This window comes from Erpetoichthys calabaricus, chromosome 4 (assembly GCF_900747795.2).
Source record: "Erpetoichthys calabaricus chromosome 4, fErpCal1.3, whole genome shotgun sequence".
NCBI classification, from domain to species: Eukaryota; Metazoa; Chordata; class Cladistia; order Polypteriformes; family Polypteridae; genus Erpetoichthys; species Erpetoichthys calabaricus.
In genome coordinates, this window is record NC_041397.2 from 136,579,641 (window position 1) to 136,597,707 (window position 18,067).

Below are 18,067 nucleotides of genomic sequence, written 5' to 3' on the forward strand. Positions count from 1 at the left end.
TTCTAAGGTAGCAAGTGTTGTATACATCCTGAAGAGTAGGCAGCTCAGTGCCAGTAATGTTCTATACTGCTTTCACCACCCGCTGCACTGCTATATGCTCTTGAGCAGAGCAGGTGCCGTACTAGGAAGTGAGGCAGCCAGGATGAATTTCACCCTGTAAATTTAGAAGGTAGTGAAAACAGATGGACAAATGTGGGCTTCCCTTGGAGGTCTACAGAAACAGAGATGTTGATGAGCCTTCTTGATAAGGTCCAAAATGTGGTGTGCCTACTTCATCTGTGATAGTCACTCAAGGAAATTTGAAGCTGCTCAGGCTTTCAACAACTTTCCCACCAATGTAGGTGACACTATTAACTGTTAATGACATCCCTAGCAAAAAACAGAGTCTTTTTATATGTAACCAGATGATATTAAGCTCCACCTAAGACACAAAAAAATTATTTATACAATAAAACACATAAGAAAGTTATTGAAAGAGATTTCAACAGATTGAGGTGTTGTAGATTATCTTTATTAAAAAGAGAAGAGTTTGCACATTTATGAACATGAATCAAGTAGTCTCTAGTTGACAGCAATATAAAATCTATTTATATTATAGCAATTTTCTCTTGAATCTTTAATGTTATACAGTACAAGAAGATCCTTACAGTAAGCAGCTACTTGTTTCAAAGTACATACATAGAGAAACACTGTAACCTATTTCTGAAATGATTCGCGACTACTGCTTTTCCACTGGAAGACAATGATCCTCACAATAGGACAACATGTGGCTTCTCAATACTTCTATTCATTTATACATTTTAGATTTTATTCTCAACAGAAACTGATCAAAGAATATGGTCAAACCTTCACTCTGTCCTGTTCACTGCTAAGGTGTCTGCTGTTTTAATAGAGAGATCTAATATGTTCAGGAGGGATAATGGCACAATTGGCCATTGTATTATATAATCATGTCACTTTACTGTATATTGTTCACCAGGCACTTTCCATTTGTCTACCCTCCTCCAAACACTTTTGTTTTGATTTATTGAATAATGATTGGCAAATGAATATCAGTTCTGTGAAATTTGGAAAAGTTTTATTTCCATCCATTTTCCTTTACAAGTTTAGTATCTGGGTGAAACGTTATGTAAATTTAGGAAAACACACAGAGACAAGGAAAACTTGCAACATCCACACATTGACTGGGCTGTTAATCAAACTGAAATCTTTGAAGCTGTGAAACTGTGGTGCTAGTAATTGTGTCACCTAATATTTTAATTTACTTTAATGTGTTTGCATGGTTTTCCTGTACCTGTGTGTTTTTTTCTTTGGATATTCCAATTTGATGGCCCACCCCAAAGGTGTAAATTGTAGTCCAATTAGAGAATCTAAACTGGTTATGTAGGAAGTAGTGTGACTGTATCCTGCAATTGACAGGCCCGCCCTGCAAAGTGGGCTCCTACTTTTACTTAATTTGGTTGAGATGTGCTGCAGACCCTCCAACCAACCTCAGTGACCCTGCAGTACAATATGGAGATCAAATTTATTCTTTACTGATTTTTTACCCAGAGGAAGTCATAGCAAGTTTTACAAGGGGGAGGACTGAGAGGAGTGGAGGTCAGCCTTGTCTAACACTGAACCAGTAATTTTTCCACCATGACAATGTGCGGTAACACACTACAAAGCTGATCATTGAAACTTTGGTGAAACCTGGTATTCAGCTGGGTGAAGCCCCTCCTTATTCCTCCAATTTAGTGCCTTGTGATTTCTGCTTGTTCCCAAAAATGAAACAACACTTGTGTGGAAAATTTTTTGAGACACGTGATGAATTCATTGATGTGGTGAATGAATGAGTTGAAAGCTTAACTCAAGGTGATTTTGCTGCATGCTTTGACAAATGGAAAGTATATTGCCTTGAAAGTGACTATGTGGAAAATGCTAGAATGCTGTGTTAGAGTTACCAATAAATGAGCTTTCACTGGGGAAAAGGTTTATGCCTTAAATGTTACTGCTGTCATGAAAGGCCTAGGACCTTTGCAACACCTCTTGAAAGCAGATTAAGGAAATGAATTCATGAGTGAACTATTGCTCTGGGAGAAGATAAGAGTAGGATGGTATTGCCTGCAATTGCTATTCTCTTTCAGGGAGTAACTTAGTAGGCAATTTTAAATACTAAAATTACTGCTGCACTAATATATGTTCAAGATCATTACTGTTAAAAATCTGTTAGATTTTATGAAATAAAAACAGGTGCGTCAAAAAACTGGCAACATTCTACTGGCTGTCAGGAAATGAAAAAGAACATATAAGATTTTCACTCTGCTACACGGTCACAAAAACACTCTCCAAATGAGGTAAAAAAATTTCTATAACTATGGGCACATAAGCAACCATTTAGCAATAAAACCTTTTATAAAGGGAATGTGGTGCTATCCTCATGAGGCCCTGAAAAATAAAGCTTATTTTGTTTATCAACATAAAATAAATTAAATATTTTATAAATAAGTTTCCTTAAGGTACAGTATTTAGTCTGCTGTGGCAGCTAATTAAAATAGCATTTAAACTCCAACGTTTTCCGCTTGTATTTTGTACAGCTTGCATGCACTGGAGTGAACTTTACATCTCACTCAAAGACAAACTTCTATTTTAAGAAAAAAGTACCTAAAACATCCTATTGCATAAGACAACTTGCATTTGGAAGAAAATCCTGGATGTAGGTGGCTACAGCCTTGGAAAGATATGTCATGGTGCCATAGCTGCCACTGGGAGCACTGTCATAGAAATAGTTGCAAATGCCTGTGGATGGATCCTTCTCCAGAAAGAATTCATTGGCACCATGTGCTTTCTGTGATAGAAAAAAAAGACAAAAGCAAAAAAGTTAAATGCATTTTCTGGATGGTATCTTCATTTCAAGTTTCACATACTGCTTCCCAGTTACTTCTTGTGATCCTAAACAGGAAAATACTGACAATGTAATTGTGTCTATCGCTACAGTTATCCTTCCATGTCCCATTTTTATTTACCTGATCATTGTAAAACAGGTCATTGGCAAGGTGGACAATGCGGTCCACATGGATTATGCCTCCAATGCTGTGAAGATCCATGTCTGCCAATAGTGTAAGGACAAGAATAGCTTCCACAAGAAGCTGGCGGTACTCTGGCTGCGGGACATGGTTTAATACAGATTCCACATGAACAGCAAATTTGATCTCACAAGCCGTCATCTGTAGAACAAAAATGAACAGAGATTACTGTATATAAAGTCAGCAAAGAAAAGTTGTGTATTGTGAATGACTTAATAGAATCAGTATATTATAAACAATCAGTTGTAGAAACTTGCACTACAAAGCTAACATTTTACCTTTCCTTATTCAGCTGGAACAATGCTAGACCATCTACCATAATATGGTAGGGAATGTACGTTGTATTTAATATAAGACTGTGGAAAAATCATCAACTTCTCTTTACAAGAAACTGTCCAATTATATTCAAATTATATTAGAGAAATTAGAAATTTTTCATTGTATATATACAAATTAGCACATACATGCTACATTGCAAAATAGAATATTTTACAGAGATACACCAGGCATTGAGAAGAGTTTCTATACAAACAATACAACAAACAGAGACTTTCCACTAGATTAGTCTGCTTGCCAAAAGCCATAAGCAGCCAATATTACTTGTACACAAATAATTACAAAATCTATTCATTCTACTTCAATTTCAAAAACTTCTAGTTACTGAAGAAACAAAAAGATAAGATACCCCAGAAAATGATAATTAAATTATATAAACTGGGATTAATTACCTCTCGAGTTGTTGATGAAGGGAGGACATAGCCATCTATAGACAAGCCATGACACTGAAAGAGAAACAAAGAATGAAATTTGCTCCATTAAACCCCTCATTCCATAACTTTCATTAGATCCATTCATTCTTCTCGAACTATTCAACTCATTGTCTTGTTGAGCACACTACTTCAAACAACAAAATAAGAATGAAATTCCACATTCATAATGTTGTCACAGCAACCAAAATTTTCATAGCTGGACTAATTGTATGCTCCTCCCATCAGTTCCACCCCCTAGGTTTGCTCTAAATATACTGCTACTGTAAATTAATATCCTCTTTAATAAAATCCCTGTGTGCATCCAGGTGTCTGTGTGTGTGTGTCTTCTGGTGAAGTGCGCATGCGCGGGGCATGGTGCGATGCGCAATATTACTGTCAGAGAAAGTTACAGGTGTTTTACGGAAATACAAACCAGTATTACTGTGAGAGGAAATTAAAGGTACACAATACAGTGACGCATATTACAGCCACATACAAGCCAGTATTACTGTCAGAGGAGATTAAAGGCATATTACCGACGCGCATGCCTGTATTACCGCCAGAGAAAATTAAAGGTATATTATGGACGTACAAGCCAGCGGACGCACAAGACAGTATTACTGTCACAGAAAATTAAAGACACACAAAACACGGCGGCAGCCCACGAAGAACAGTCAGCTCAGCAAGTAAACAACAAAAGAAAGGCTGAAAGAAAGAAAAATACGACCAACAAAAAGAATGAGGTCAAAGTCCCTTGCCTAGTAATGTTTATGCACTACTGTTCGAGCACCCATTATTGTAACGGGCTAAATGACTAGTTAGGATATAAATTCACAAAACAGAAGGCAGAGTTTGATATGCCATCAAAAGGTTGTTTTTCTTTAAATTTCTGTTGAGTATCTACAGAAGAAAGAGAAGGAGAGTGCCATATTCCATAAATCCCATAATAACCTAACAACTCAATTCAGCAGTATTTCCTGGAGCCAACTGGCTTGACAATGCGGTTGCTTGTTTTTTACCTATCATTCTTTTAAAAGGTCTCCTGATTTGTTCATACCAACACTGAATGGTATCAGTTTAGAGATGCTCAACAAGGTTTGTTTTATTTTTAAAAGGAGAATTCAAATGATTTGTTTGATTTATACACATAATAGTTTGTATAAAGGACAAATTTCATTTTTGCTGGGTTTATGAAGTGTCAATGGAAGTGGATGAAAGGATGGTACAGAAAACAATCAGGAGTCAAGTGAAAGTTAGTAGAATGCAGTTTTAATCCAGATCTTGGAAGTGAACAAGAAATGCAATCTATGTGGAGGCAGTGAAAAGCATTTGTAAAACATGAGAGAAGATACATTTCATATTTGTGAAAAAGTAAGTAAACCCCATGAAATGTTTGTTCTATTTTAAAATAGATAGATAGATAGATAGATAGATAGATAGATAGATAGATAGATAGATAGATAGATAGATAGATAGATAGATAGATAGATAGATAGATAGATAGATAGATAGATAGATAGATAGATAGATAGATAGATAGATACTTTATTAATCCCAAGGGGAAATTCACGAATATGTGGACATTTCAAGATTTCATCATTTAAACAATATCTTACAGGCTAATTGTTAGACTGCAGTGGTCTATTAATCCTTGACCTAAACACACTTAATTCGACTGAGGATTTCATGGTGTTGTAGCCTACTCCAGTAACAGGAACCAAAAAGCAGGAACCACCTGTGGATGTGTCCATCACATGTCACACTCTCTTTAATCAAATTTGCCAGAATATCCAAAACACATCTTTGGACTAAAGATGGCAAATGTAGTTTTTATTAAGAGAGTGTTGATTTGGTTTGGTAGAGTTGGTGAGGCAATGGCTGGAATATGAGCTGGCATGGAGCAGTTAATGGGGAAATTGACAAATTAAGTACGCACATGAAATCGACAGACCAGTCATCCCTCATTTGCAGTTACAGATGTTGATATTGCAGTGCCTATGCTACTGTATTCAAGATCCAAGTACAGGAATAGAAATGGATAAAAACAGAAATAAAGAAAGGAAGACATATTTTCCAGAAAGCCAGTGTGAGAACCTAAGTTCCCTGAGAGAGTGACAGAGGACTGGTCAGGTGGAAGTCTCTGGAAGGCAAGTGAGTGAGGAATGATATTCCAAGTAGATATCCAAGGAGATGGATTGAGCCATGTTGATGATTAGAAAGTGCTGGGGAGACAGAGAGCTCTAGGGTCAATGAAGATGCTGACAGAGGTGGTCGTGAGTTCTTAGCAGACACCAGTGGAGGTGGCTGGGAGGGACCCGAGAAGACTGGTACCCTTGGACTGTCAAGTGTGCTGATTTATTGTTGAGGGGGAGCAGAGGGAATGGGAGGTTACTGGCAAAGAAGGAATTATACCTGACTGTGATTTAAATGTTTATTTATTTATTGTCAAAGTCACTGTTTTAAAAGATCTACCTTTGAAGGATATTTATCTGAAATGCATAAACCAGGTTAACAGAATTTTTTTATTTTGGAATAAATTTGTACTTTCACACTGTTTTGCAACATAACTATTGGTGCCTCCTCACTTGCCCTTGCCCATCCTCGGTTCTAACCATCAATGATTTGGAAGATATATGGTGATAGCTGCGTGCACCTGGTGCATTACAGAACCATTACAGAAATACCTACAGAAGAGCACATGCAGACAACGGGAGAACATGCAATCTCCATAGACTGCAGTATCCAGGCTGAAAGTCAAACACAAGACACAGGAGCAGTGAAGCAGGTGAGCTAACTACTGCACTACTCTGCCAGGCTGCACCATGCTAGTTTGCCTTACCTTTCCTAATATTGCATGTAAATGCTTACCTTCTGCAAAATCTTCCACACTTTCTGGTAGAATCCCATGGGAACTCTGTTGATTGCTCCATCAAGACGCCTCCTGCGTAACCACTGGCCTTGTCTATCATCCCAATTAATGTGTATGCCCACAGAACCTGTAGGGGACAAGCCACCACTGGGGGAAGAGGGGCTGCTGCACCTCTAAAAGTAAAGAAATCTTTATGTTACATATCACATACAGACACACAAACACACACACACACACACACACACACATATATATATATATATATATATATGTTCTATTGTATATATACCTAGAGAATATGCAAATAAAGAGTACACAGTGCATTATATAATGTAAACTGGGTTCAAGGCCCAAAAAGGAATAAACAGCACTCTGGATGACTAATAAAGCAAGAACATTGTCCATTTTTAGGTATAAACATATAATGCAAAAAGGACCTACTGTGGTTTCCATGTCTATCTGACTGTTTGTCTGTCTACATATAGCAACTAAGCTCCCATCAGACTAATCTTGTTGAAATTCAGCAAACTTATTTTTGAAGAAAAATTGTTCAGAATTTTTTTTTTTTGAGTTATCTAGAAAAACAGCACACTGCACAAATTATTTTAATTTTAAAATCACACACTGACAAACATTGGTGTATATCAAAACCTATCTATGTTAAAACAGACAAACATTCTGTGCAACAATTATATGGTTACAGAGCCATAATAGAAGTTAGTCAAACAACAGGACCTGCTTGTACAGAAGATAGCTTCTACAGCTGCTTTAAGTTTAGACAACTTAGACAACGTACATGTGGCATAACATTCAGGTGTGTTCAGTGACTAAATTAACTGATATGAAAGTTGGAGCATTTCACATTTTTATTTACTTCATCCAAGAGTCAGTTATCACATTTTTGTTTATTAAATATTTTTGTAACAATAAGTCATATTAAAAAATAATAGTGATAATAAAATGCAATTACATGTCTTAGAAGACTACATTAAATGTGGCTCAATAGCTTTCAAGCACAGCAGATTGCAATTCAACTGATAATGGCATTGATTGATGTGTGCTAGTGGTGGAGGATCTGTGACGTTTTCTTAAATGTAACATTTTTAAAAGTATACCCAATAGCGTAGTATCCAATAATTAGCTATATGAAGCTGACATATTAACATGGACCAGAATCTCAAATGAATTTTTCTAACAGTTTGTGAAATCCATTCTATGAAAAAAATAGTCTGTTTGTGAGCATAAGGAGGCCCTACTCAAAAACAGTATACTATTTTCTCAGTGAATGTATGAGGGACGTTCAAAAGGTTTCCGCACTTTCATAATTTTGTTGGAATTGGTGAAGGCGGAGAGAAGTAGTAATTGGGCATTAAAAAGCTGGTATGACGCTGGGAAAATTGCATCACAAACAATGGTCACTATGTAGAAAAGTGATATAATTTGTTTTTGAAATTCTTAATAAATACAGTTTAAAAAAGTGCGGAAACCTTTTGAATTCAGTTTAAGTATACATATGTGCATTATTTAGCAATTATTAAATTAACTAGACTAATTAAACTCATCATATCATTATTTGATTCACACCATCATTCCTGTAGTGAATATTCTTTGCAATTCTTTTAGAGACTCCATAATACTTTCTCTTGAACATCATTTCCAGTATATGTTTACTTTACCATTCTGTATTTACATTATTTCATAAATCATGCATCATACATTTCTTTGTTGTTTATAATTTAATTTGTAATTTTGTTTTTGTATCTTAAATAGGACCTTTTATTAAATCCATATTTGCTTTGTCTTTTTTCATTTCTTAATCTCAGTGTTTGATCCTTCTGGTTAATTTGTATTTTAAGATTAGAAAGTGCAGAATAACTTCACAATTTACTCCTTACTTTGAGTTTAAGTATACTAAAGTATATTTGCTATAGTGTAAGAACATTGAGTTTGTGTTAATGTGTTTTCTTATCTTGAACTGAATCATCTAAAATAGCCTCATGATGCTGAAAAACTGAGGATAACTATCAATATGATCTGTCAATCAGTACCTTGCACTTAACACTGAGGTTTTAACATAAAAATAGCTCTATGCTAACAGTGAAGAAGCTGAATCCTCAAGTTCCTTGATTCATTTACTAACATCTTCTGATCCTGTTTTACCAGATTACCACCAGTTTGGAATCAGCACAAAGTTGTTTGTTCATGAGTTGTTTGGGAATGCTTGCTTTCTGTGGTATTAAGACAAATATGCGTCACTGGAGTACTGCATTGAAAATCAATATGTCAGAAATTTTACCTTTGTTAGTTTTATAAATCATGAGAAATGTATAAAATATATTGCAAATATACGTTGAAAAATGATTTAACTATGATAAAAATAAAAAAATAAAAATTAGTTGCATTACATATATAGATGAGAAAGGCACTTTGGTGATTGAATGAGATAGATTTCATTGCTTTAGAAAGTTTAATCTAGTTAATTTGAATTCTTTAGACCCAACCAGATTAGAATGAAGACAGACAGAAATGCAAGATAACATCAGTCTCTGCTCTTCTCTGCTTTTTATAGTGTATATTTACCGTTGAGCGGGGAGAGATGACACTGCTGCCAGTGGAATGACCAGTGAAATAAAACTAAAAAGAAAAGGACAGGCAAAGAAATTCAAAGACAATCAAACATAAAGTGATATCTATAAACTTACAAACAAAAAAGAAAGCATACAACATGCAGCAAAATCCATTCATAGCAAGTTATATCATGCAAAATGCAAATCTAGCACAGAAGTAGAAGCAAATGTCAGAGCAGAAAAAAAAATCAGTGATGCCTATTTGTAAAAACAAAATATTACTGTAAGTGTTCAGACAAAATCAAAAAGCAATCTCCTCAAATAGCACATAATGAGCATTGGATGTAGCATATAGTATATGTTTGATGAATAATCTTCTCATTGGCTACCAACATGTGACACTAGACATTTAATTTTAAATCAGAAAAATGTTTAATTGCTGGGGTTTTTTTTTTTATTTTTTTTTGGAAAAAAATCTAATCTCATAACCTGGTTAAATGATTTGTGACATTATTTCTCTTGGCTTATAAGTAGTCATGACAGAGCAATAATCAGGTAGTGAAGCCCTTTAGCAGGGTTATTATTTGTTTATTTCAACAATATGTATTTAAGAAATAAGGACTTTCCATTAAAAATCCACCATTTTCTAAACTGTTTACGAAGTCTAGGGTCACCAAGAGATGGAATTTCTTCAAGCTATAAGTGGCACAAGGCAGGAACCAACCTTATGCAGAGTGCCAGTGCCTTTACAGAACACAACTGATTTTAATCTAACTTATGTGTTTTCATACATGGCATGCTACAACAGCTGCTTGAAGTACTTAGCAACAGATAAATACAGGATAGGGGGAGGACTCCAGTTTAGATTAGGCAATTATTTTTGTGCTAAAGGATATTAATGATTGTGAATCTTGATGTAGTTTCAAAGGAAGGCATTAGGGACCAGCAGGTGAGCTACAATATTCCCACATGAGAAAAGCATTCATTAAAACCTCTTTTCTATGCCTTCTTGATGTACAGTAGATCGTACACTTTTAATTTAATGAGTCACGCAGAATGGTTTACTGAAAGAATAGTGAAAGCACAAATACATTTTTCATTCTGGAAAACTAATGTTCATGACGGTAGCATGTGAGAGGAAAAAAGAAAAACCATGCTCAGTTAATCAACAAACTTAACCCACACTTTGTGATGTCTGATCATCCAGCTGAAATAGAAATTTGCAAAATAAAGTAACAGTGAACATCTTCCTCTGAAAATGTAAATATACAGGACACAATAGAGTTGTCCTTATATTATTATACGTAGGCTAATCAAATTATGAATACAATTCAAATTATTTATAATATAACACTATATCACAAAAGTGCTAAAAATATTGCCCTTATTCATCACAGAAAATTAATTACGTTTTTTTTTCTCATCAGCTACTAAACACAAACTTTTTAATTTATCCCAATTTATGATTTATAGCAACTTTAGTATTTCATAAATTAATCTACATCTATACATTTTTGATAACCTACACTATCTTTAAAAAGAAAATATATAACTTTGTTAGTACAGTATATGATCATGGCACTTTTAGAAACATTACATAGGTATACAGGCAACAAAAAACTATGTATTGATAATTGAATAAGTTGTCCAAAGACTTGCTAGGGTGAGGTTTATATGCCATATGCTTTTGTACCTGCAGTCATCTGTCGACAAGCTGGTTATCAGTTGCTCCACAAAACAGGCTGGCCACTACGCAGATGCAACAATAAGAGATAGACAGGTCTTTCCTGCCATGAAGCTGTACACAACAGCAAAAATACTCATAGGTTTGAACTTATTAGCACAGAAAATTACTGTTTTTGAGAAATATGATGGTGTTGTTTTCCTATCTGAATCAAAATATATCAAATTCACCAGTGAAAGCCAGTGTAATTAGTGATTTTTACTGCAAAACCTTATTCTGAAATTGATGCCTGCCTCAAAGTAAAAGGTTTGCTTGATTTATAATTTTTTTCACAAATGTTGGAAATGAAGTATAATTTAGTGAGTATAATACATTATCATACATTTTACTACAAATGCACTGCATCTATTAACTTGTTTTAATCATTTAAATGAATGAGGATTTCAAAAAGGGAAAAACAGATAATACTGTATATTATTCCACAAACCTTTTTTCAGCCTACTTAATTCAAACATGGTGGAAAAAAGATAATTCATATATGGCAGTAAAGCTAAAGAAAATCTTTGAGATATGAAAGGTAAAACAGAATACCCATACAGACAAAGGGGGAATATGTAAGTCCAACACACAGGTAATGATTTGGAAATTGAAATCTGTTTCCTAGATGTGTGAGGGAGCACTGCATCACCATGCCATCCTATATTATTATATTTCACTTTTCTTTAGGACTAAAATTTTAAAGAATTAAGAAACAAATCTTAAAAAGTAAGATTTAAGAATAAGATTGATTTCTAGACCAGCATGCTCAGAAACAGATTTCATCTCCATATAGAGTATCAGACATGTTATACTTAGCATTACACTTTTAATTCTCAGTACTACTTATCTATAATGTGCTTATTTTAATATATATTGATTTATTTTTATACCTTGATGTGATATTGTTACTTAGAGAACAAATGATTCTGAAATAAGAATTACATATTACAAAAAATATTAAATTAATTAGTTATGGTACATTTCTAGTTATAGCCTTTGTCTAAGTTGGATCAAAGTCCACAGCTATGAAAACAGCTATGAAGTGACTTAGTTCTGATATTTTAAAAATGATTGACACAAGATACATTAAGCATAAATCAGCAACTGGAATGACTTACCATCATGTCCACATTGATTTCCCCTTTAAGTTATGCTAAGAAATCCCCAACAGAGGTTTTTAAGGAGAAATTTGTTAGCCTGCTACTTTCAGATGAAATGAAAAGCTTGACCCTCTGGTGAATGTGCTTTTTATTGTTCAAGAGCATATATATCTGTATATATACTATATTTACAGTGTTGTTCTTAAAGTATTATGTTATATAGTCAATGAGAGGCTGCCACACCTTACTGAGAAACTTACCTTAACTTGCTGAGAAACTGCTTTAAATTTGTCATTAATGCAGTTGTCATTGGCAAATAAGCATTTAAAAATATTATTTCAGACGTCTTGAATACAACCACCATGTGATACAGATACCTAATGGACACTAGACATTGCATAAAGTATACTATCACTGGGTATATAATAATAAAGACAGTTAAAAGCAATGGAGATGAACTTATCAAGTATGGGTTAGAGCATGGATGGAAAGATTTGGCCCATGGCACAAGTTTGAGCAGCTTGGGAGTTTCTCATAAAAATCAATAATATTCTGACCCTCATCAGGTGTAGTAAGTATAGTAAGTTGCCATGTGGTACCATCCCAAAAAATAAACAAATAAACCAGTTTGTAGTGCTTAAGTGTGTATGTTTTTAGCTGCTTGCTTGCCTTTATCTTGCGTGTGTCTTTTTAAAGAATATGAACCGCTGGTTTGAAGGTATGAATACACCCAGGACAGGGTGTAGAGGGTGGTTAATGCCTACTATCTGTAGCTGTGGTGTGGAGAAGTGTCATTGAGCATTGTACGAAAAAAATTAAGACACAGTTTTTCACTGTACACAAAATGTTCAGGAAATGTGCATTATTTTTTTTATTTTCAATGATCTGTTTTAGTGTGTGAATTATAAAGATCAGTTATAAGAAGCAAATACTATGGTTATGGAGTATTTAAAATTTGTTGTTACAGTAGGTCTCTGGCAAGATAACCAATATGCTGCAGTATTTCCATGTTTATAACTTTTGTTCTTTTGGGCTATGTGGAGTTTAGGCATGGCTATACAAATGTACCAAAGAACAGAATAACGCATCTCGTCACAATTAAGCATTACCTATAACGTGCTTCCATTTTCTGGCCTCATTTAATTTCATCATTGAATACCTGTATAACATACACATCTTGAATGCACTATTAAGGTTGTCTTTGAGTGTCAGGATGTTTGATGAACCATGTATAAGTTCACAGCAGGGCACACTCAAACATAAACATCATCTCACTTTAAACAATTTATAGGTATCGGTTAACTTAACGTGCACTTTTTGTGGATGGGGGAGGTAAAACAGAGTACCTGGAGAACAACTCAAGCAGACAAATGGCAAATGACCAAAATCCACTCAAACAGTGACCAGGGCAACAATCAGCCCAGAGCTGTGGAGCTGTGTAATATCAGTGTTAACCAATATTCCATCATGTTATCCTATTGAGTCCAGTCAGTTATTCTCAATGTTTTTGGGATACAATAAGTTCAAATAAATGAGACAACCTTTAAGCATTCAGGGAAGATATGCTCTAAAGCATAAGAACTGATAAGTCTGTCCCAGTATTAAGTCATATGATATCTAAAGCATGTGGTTGGATTACATATTCCATATTACGCTCTTGATTTGCTCATACATTTCTGAAATCATACCTATCAGATTTTAGTAAATTATCCACAATGATGTTCTTTCTTCTGTCTCAGTTACACAATTCTTAATTGATATCGCATTCATCATCACAATTAGCTCTTTTTTAATCCTTGTAATTAGTGTAATAATTAAAAATATATATAATGGTGGTCTCATTTCAATTGCTTATCCTAACATTTTGAATTTTTGAAAATGATATTAATAAGAAACTTTTGCCTTCATTTTGTAGAGACAATCTTACTATCACAAGCATTCCTTACCTGCTTCATTTCAGTTTTCAGTCTGCTGATGCCTGTTCTTTCAGTTTTGGTGGCTCCAGTATGGCCTACCTCATGAATGGAAATAGCAAAACTGGTAGCAGTAGACTCAAAAGGTCGAACTTTAAAAAGCAAACAGAGAAAAAGTTAATAAGGACTACTAAGCAGACTAGAAAACCATACAATCTGTGTGGATCATGCTTACCACTCTTCTCGACACCAAACTCTTTTCCGCTTAGAATGTGATGGAGGAGGTCCTTCATGTCTGAGGGACTTAGGTTCATTAGACTTTCTGAGGCTTCTTCTCCTGGACAAGAAATGACAACAGTAAATGATAATTAATTCTCCATACAGCAATGGCTATTAAATGCTATTATGTCACTTAACAAAATACAGTCATGTTCTAATTTATGGCCAACAAAGCTTATGGCCAAGGGCCATAGGAAAACAAGAGGGTACAAATATTCTAGTAATTGCCAAAACCAATTGTTAGGTGTTCATTTAAAAAAAATCTTGCCTCAAAGCCTCCTTAAGCTCAGTGAAAATTTTACTCTGGATTCCTAATACACAATAATGGGGATGTACCTGAACAGCGCAGACTTCGAGCCAGTTCTGTTGCCATCACCTGGATGATGAGTCCAATCCTCATCCTTAACATATCTCCAAATAAGCTTGGTTGAGACCTTACATACATTGCCAAATACACAAGAATCTCCTGCAGCAAAAACATTAATAAACAAATGAGGTCTGGGAAATTAAGTTTTTTTACAGCTCTGCTAGCAACCAAACCTTCCCAAAAAACTGACTCCAGTGAGATTAATAAGCTAAGGTCTTAGTTTCTATGGGTTTATGTTTTTATGTTTTAGTTGACAACATTTAATGGAGGCATATTTAAAAGGTTCAGACGTTAAATCAGCAAATGGGAAGAAAAAATAAATACATCAGTTCAGGACTTGATGCCAAAGAGCATGCTGAGCACTGATGTAAAAGAGTTCTGACAAGGCTGGTAGAAACAATAAAAGCAGGGTTTGAGTCATAAATCATAATGAAGAGTGAACAATAATTATGACCCACAAAGAACTAATATCACAAGGTTATATCTGGTAGTATAATTACAGTAATCCCAGAATGTACTATACAATATAAGTAATTCTCTCCAATTATATTTTGAACCATCCATAGGAGGAACTCAGAATATACCCTGGCAGCAGTCAGCCAGAAAGCCTACATAGGACACCACACTATTACAGGCCACAATCACAGTCTAACACAATTGGTCAAGTTAGTGTCTTTGGGTGACAACCAGTTGTTTCTAAAAGTGTAAGTAAGTAAAGAAAGTAAAAATTTATTTATGGATCGCCTATCGCAGACAAAATTCTCTAGGTGCTGAAGAATAAAACCTAGAATAAAATTAAATATTAAAAACATTATGTATATCAAAAACATAACATAGAATAAAATGAAGTATCAAAAAACAAAATAAAGATACCCAATTGGCTGTCTGAACAAATGAGTCTTAAGCTGACCCTTAAACAGTTAAGGTCAACTACAGTGGAAAACTGTTCCATAACCTCGGAGCAATTACTTGAAATGCGTGATCCCCACATGACTTGAATCTGGTACGAGGACATGAAAGGAGATCTAAATGAGCAGATCATAGAGCATGGCCTGAGATGCAATGTTGAAGGAGGTTCATAATATATTGGAGAGCTTGACCACACAGAGCTCTGTAAGTAAGAACTAGAATTTTAAACTGGATCCTAAATTCTACTGGGTAGAGCATGTAAAATTGGGGAAATATTGGTCCATTTGTGTGAATGTGTTAAAAGCCTGGCAGCTGCATTTGGACAGTCTGAAGACGAGACAAACGAGCTTTACTTAGACTGGCAAAGAAGGAATTACAATAATCCAGACATAATTTGCTGGAGCCAATCCCAGCCAACACAGGGCACAAGGCAGGAACCAATCCCGGGCAGGGTGCCAACCCATCGCAGTTGGTCAAATATGACACCTAAATTATGTAGGGATGCATTAGAAGAAGTGGAGATGGTGGAATGTTTTTGAGAAACTGCTGGGTGCAGATCAGGAAGGGCAAAGATTAAAACCTCAGTTTTCTGGGTATTTAAGTAGTTGGCAAGTAGCCAATTATTGACTTCCTTCAGACAGCCAACCAGCGAAGACAGCTAGTTCTTTTGGCTTAAAAGAACAATAAAGCTGAAAGTCATCAGCATAACGGTAGGAGATATCATTAAAAAAATTGATAATTTGAGCTAGAGGAAGCATATGCAGTGAAAACAAGATAGGTCACAGAACAGACCCTTGGGGCATCTCATAACGCAAAGAAGCAGGAGCAGAATGACACATGAAGACAGGGGAAAATATGAATTCCAGACTCAAGGCATACTAGCCAGAAACTAAACCATGGCTGAATCTCTGTGAGACAGCAATTCCACCTACTGTATTGTTACATCATTCACCAGTAATTTTATCCACTTACCCATCTATTTTCAAACCAGATAATGTAGGACTGTGGAGCAGGTGTCTATCAAAATTGTAAATCAGCTCTAGTTGGAGCACCATTCAATAATTCTAGTCTGCACAAATGAATTTGTGTACATCCTTAATTTGTTCTTTGTCGTTTGTTGGACTTTATGAACTAAGAATGTTAAAATCCAAAAAGTTTGTTATACATGTATAAAGAATCAGAAATGTGCAAACATTTGTACACAATTCTGTTATTGTAAACAAGGGTCAGGACCATAATTAAAAAGAGATGAATCATTCAAAAATAGCCACAAAGCAGACCCTCAGAGGTCAGCCCAAAAGAGGGTTCACCCCATTCCACCTATTTTCACAACAACTGTCTGCTGGCCTCCAGACTAGCAGGACCCAAAATGGGGAAACTAGTATAATATAGTATAAAACTAATATACAATATTTTCTAAAGATATCTTAGGACTAAGACTAAGGCATGCTGAAAAACTCTGGCTTTTATCTATATAAACCAAAACAATGAATCTTTAAAAAAGAAGGATTCATTAACAAAGATAGAAAAGGGAAAAGTAGTACAAATAAGGCAAAATGGAGTTGCCTAAAAGGCAATCCAAAGCAAACAGGTCCCAATGCTCAATTCAGGATCAGAATCCAATGAACAGTAGCACAAAAAAATCCAAGAACCAGAACAATCAAGAAATAACAATATAAACTGTTAAACACCATCACAAACTCAATGAACTGCTGCTGAATCCTTTCCTCTGGGTTACCTATCAAGCCAGAGGGAGGACACAGCTGCAGTGATGTCAGAGTGGTCTCAACTCCTGGGGTTCCACCCACAGAGAACAAGGAATGGGTACCATTTTAAATTTACACTGCATAATGAATAATAAACATAACCAACACAAATAACACACAAACCTGAAAAATAATGATTTGAAGTTAATAAAAACAACAGACAAACAGACAACATAAAATGGAACATGGGGCAGGAGGAGTTTCAGACCTTGTGAAAAGCATGAAATTATGAAAAAGAAAAAAACAGACAATGTTGACTTCTTTGAAAACTTGCTTTTAATGATGGAATGGGGGACACATCACTTTAGAATTTAAAATAAAGAAATGTATCAATTTGAATTTCTTTTGGAACATCATAATTAATGTGAGGTGAGATTTACCTGTATAGGAAACTGAAATCATATTTAAAGATTGTCCAACAGTTTGAGAACAATTTAAATAGAAGCCATTACTGATGTTTCAGAAAAAAAGAAGAAATTAATTTCCAAGGACTTTCAACTTCTTCTAGAGAAAGATAATCAGTTTATATAAATAAGGACTAAGGAGATTACTGAAGAAGAACATGAAAGGAAAGGCCTTAAGTTTATGAGCTCTTCCAAACCATAAAAGAAGTGGAGGTAGAACATGTAAAAAAAATGTTAAAAGGAGCGATATAAATAAAATATATTATTTATTATGATTATTATTAAAATATTTGTCAGTTTATATAAAAGATAAACATTGTAGGACTGAAGTTAGTACAAGATTATGGTAGAAAAAA

General features: G+C 34.9%; 1 protein-coding gene across 4 annotated transcripts in view; it reads right to left on the minus strand.

Annotated features, from left to right (window-relative positions):
- Positions 1 to 489: 489 nt before the first annotated feature.
- The window catches only part of phka2 (phosphorylase kinase, alpha 2 (liver)), a 148,441-nt gene continuing 130,863 nt past the window's right edge, over positions 490 to 18,067 (minus strand). For 2 of the 4 annotated variants that reach the window (XM_028799823.2, XM_028799822.2), the window contains exons 25-33: positions 14,602 to 14,731; positions 14,222 to 14,323; positions 14,020 to 14,138; positions 10,434 to 10,457; positions 9,264 to 9,317; positions 6,683 to 6,856; positions 3,794 to 3,847; positions 3,006 to 3,206; positions 490 to 2,827 (exon numbers count right to left, since the gene is read on the minus strand). In XM_028799823.2, the coding sequence (XP_028655656.2) occupies positions 2,654 to 2,827; positions 3,006 to 3,206; positions 3,794 to 3,847; positions 6,683 to 6,856; positions 9,264 to 9,317; positions 10,434 to 10,457; positions 14,020 to 14,138; positions 14,222 to 14,323; positions 14,602 to 14,731 (1,032 nt within the window). In that variant the 3' untranslated portion in view covers positions 490 to 2,653. The remainder of the gene's footprint in view (positions 2,828 to 3,005; positions 3,207 to 3,793; positions 3,848 to 6,682; positions 6,857 to 9,263; positions 9,318 to 10,433; positions 10,458 to 14,019; positions 14,139 to 14,221; positions 14,324 to 14,601; positions 14,732 to 18,067) is intronic. The other 2 variants (XM_028799824.2, XM_028799826.2) reach the window with 2 other exon arrangements.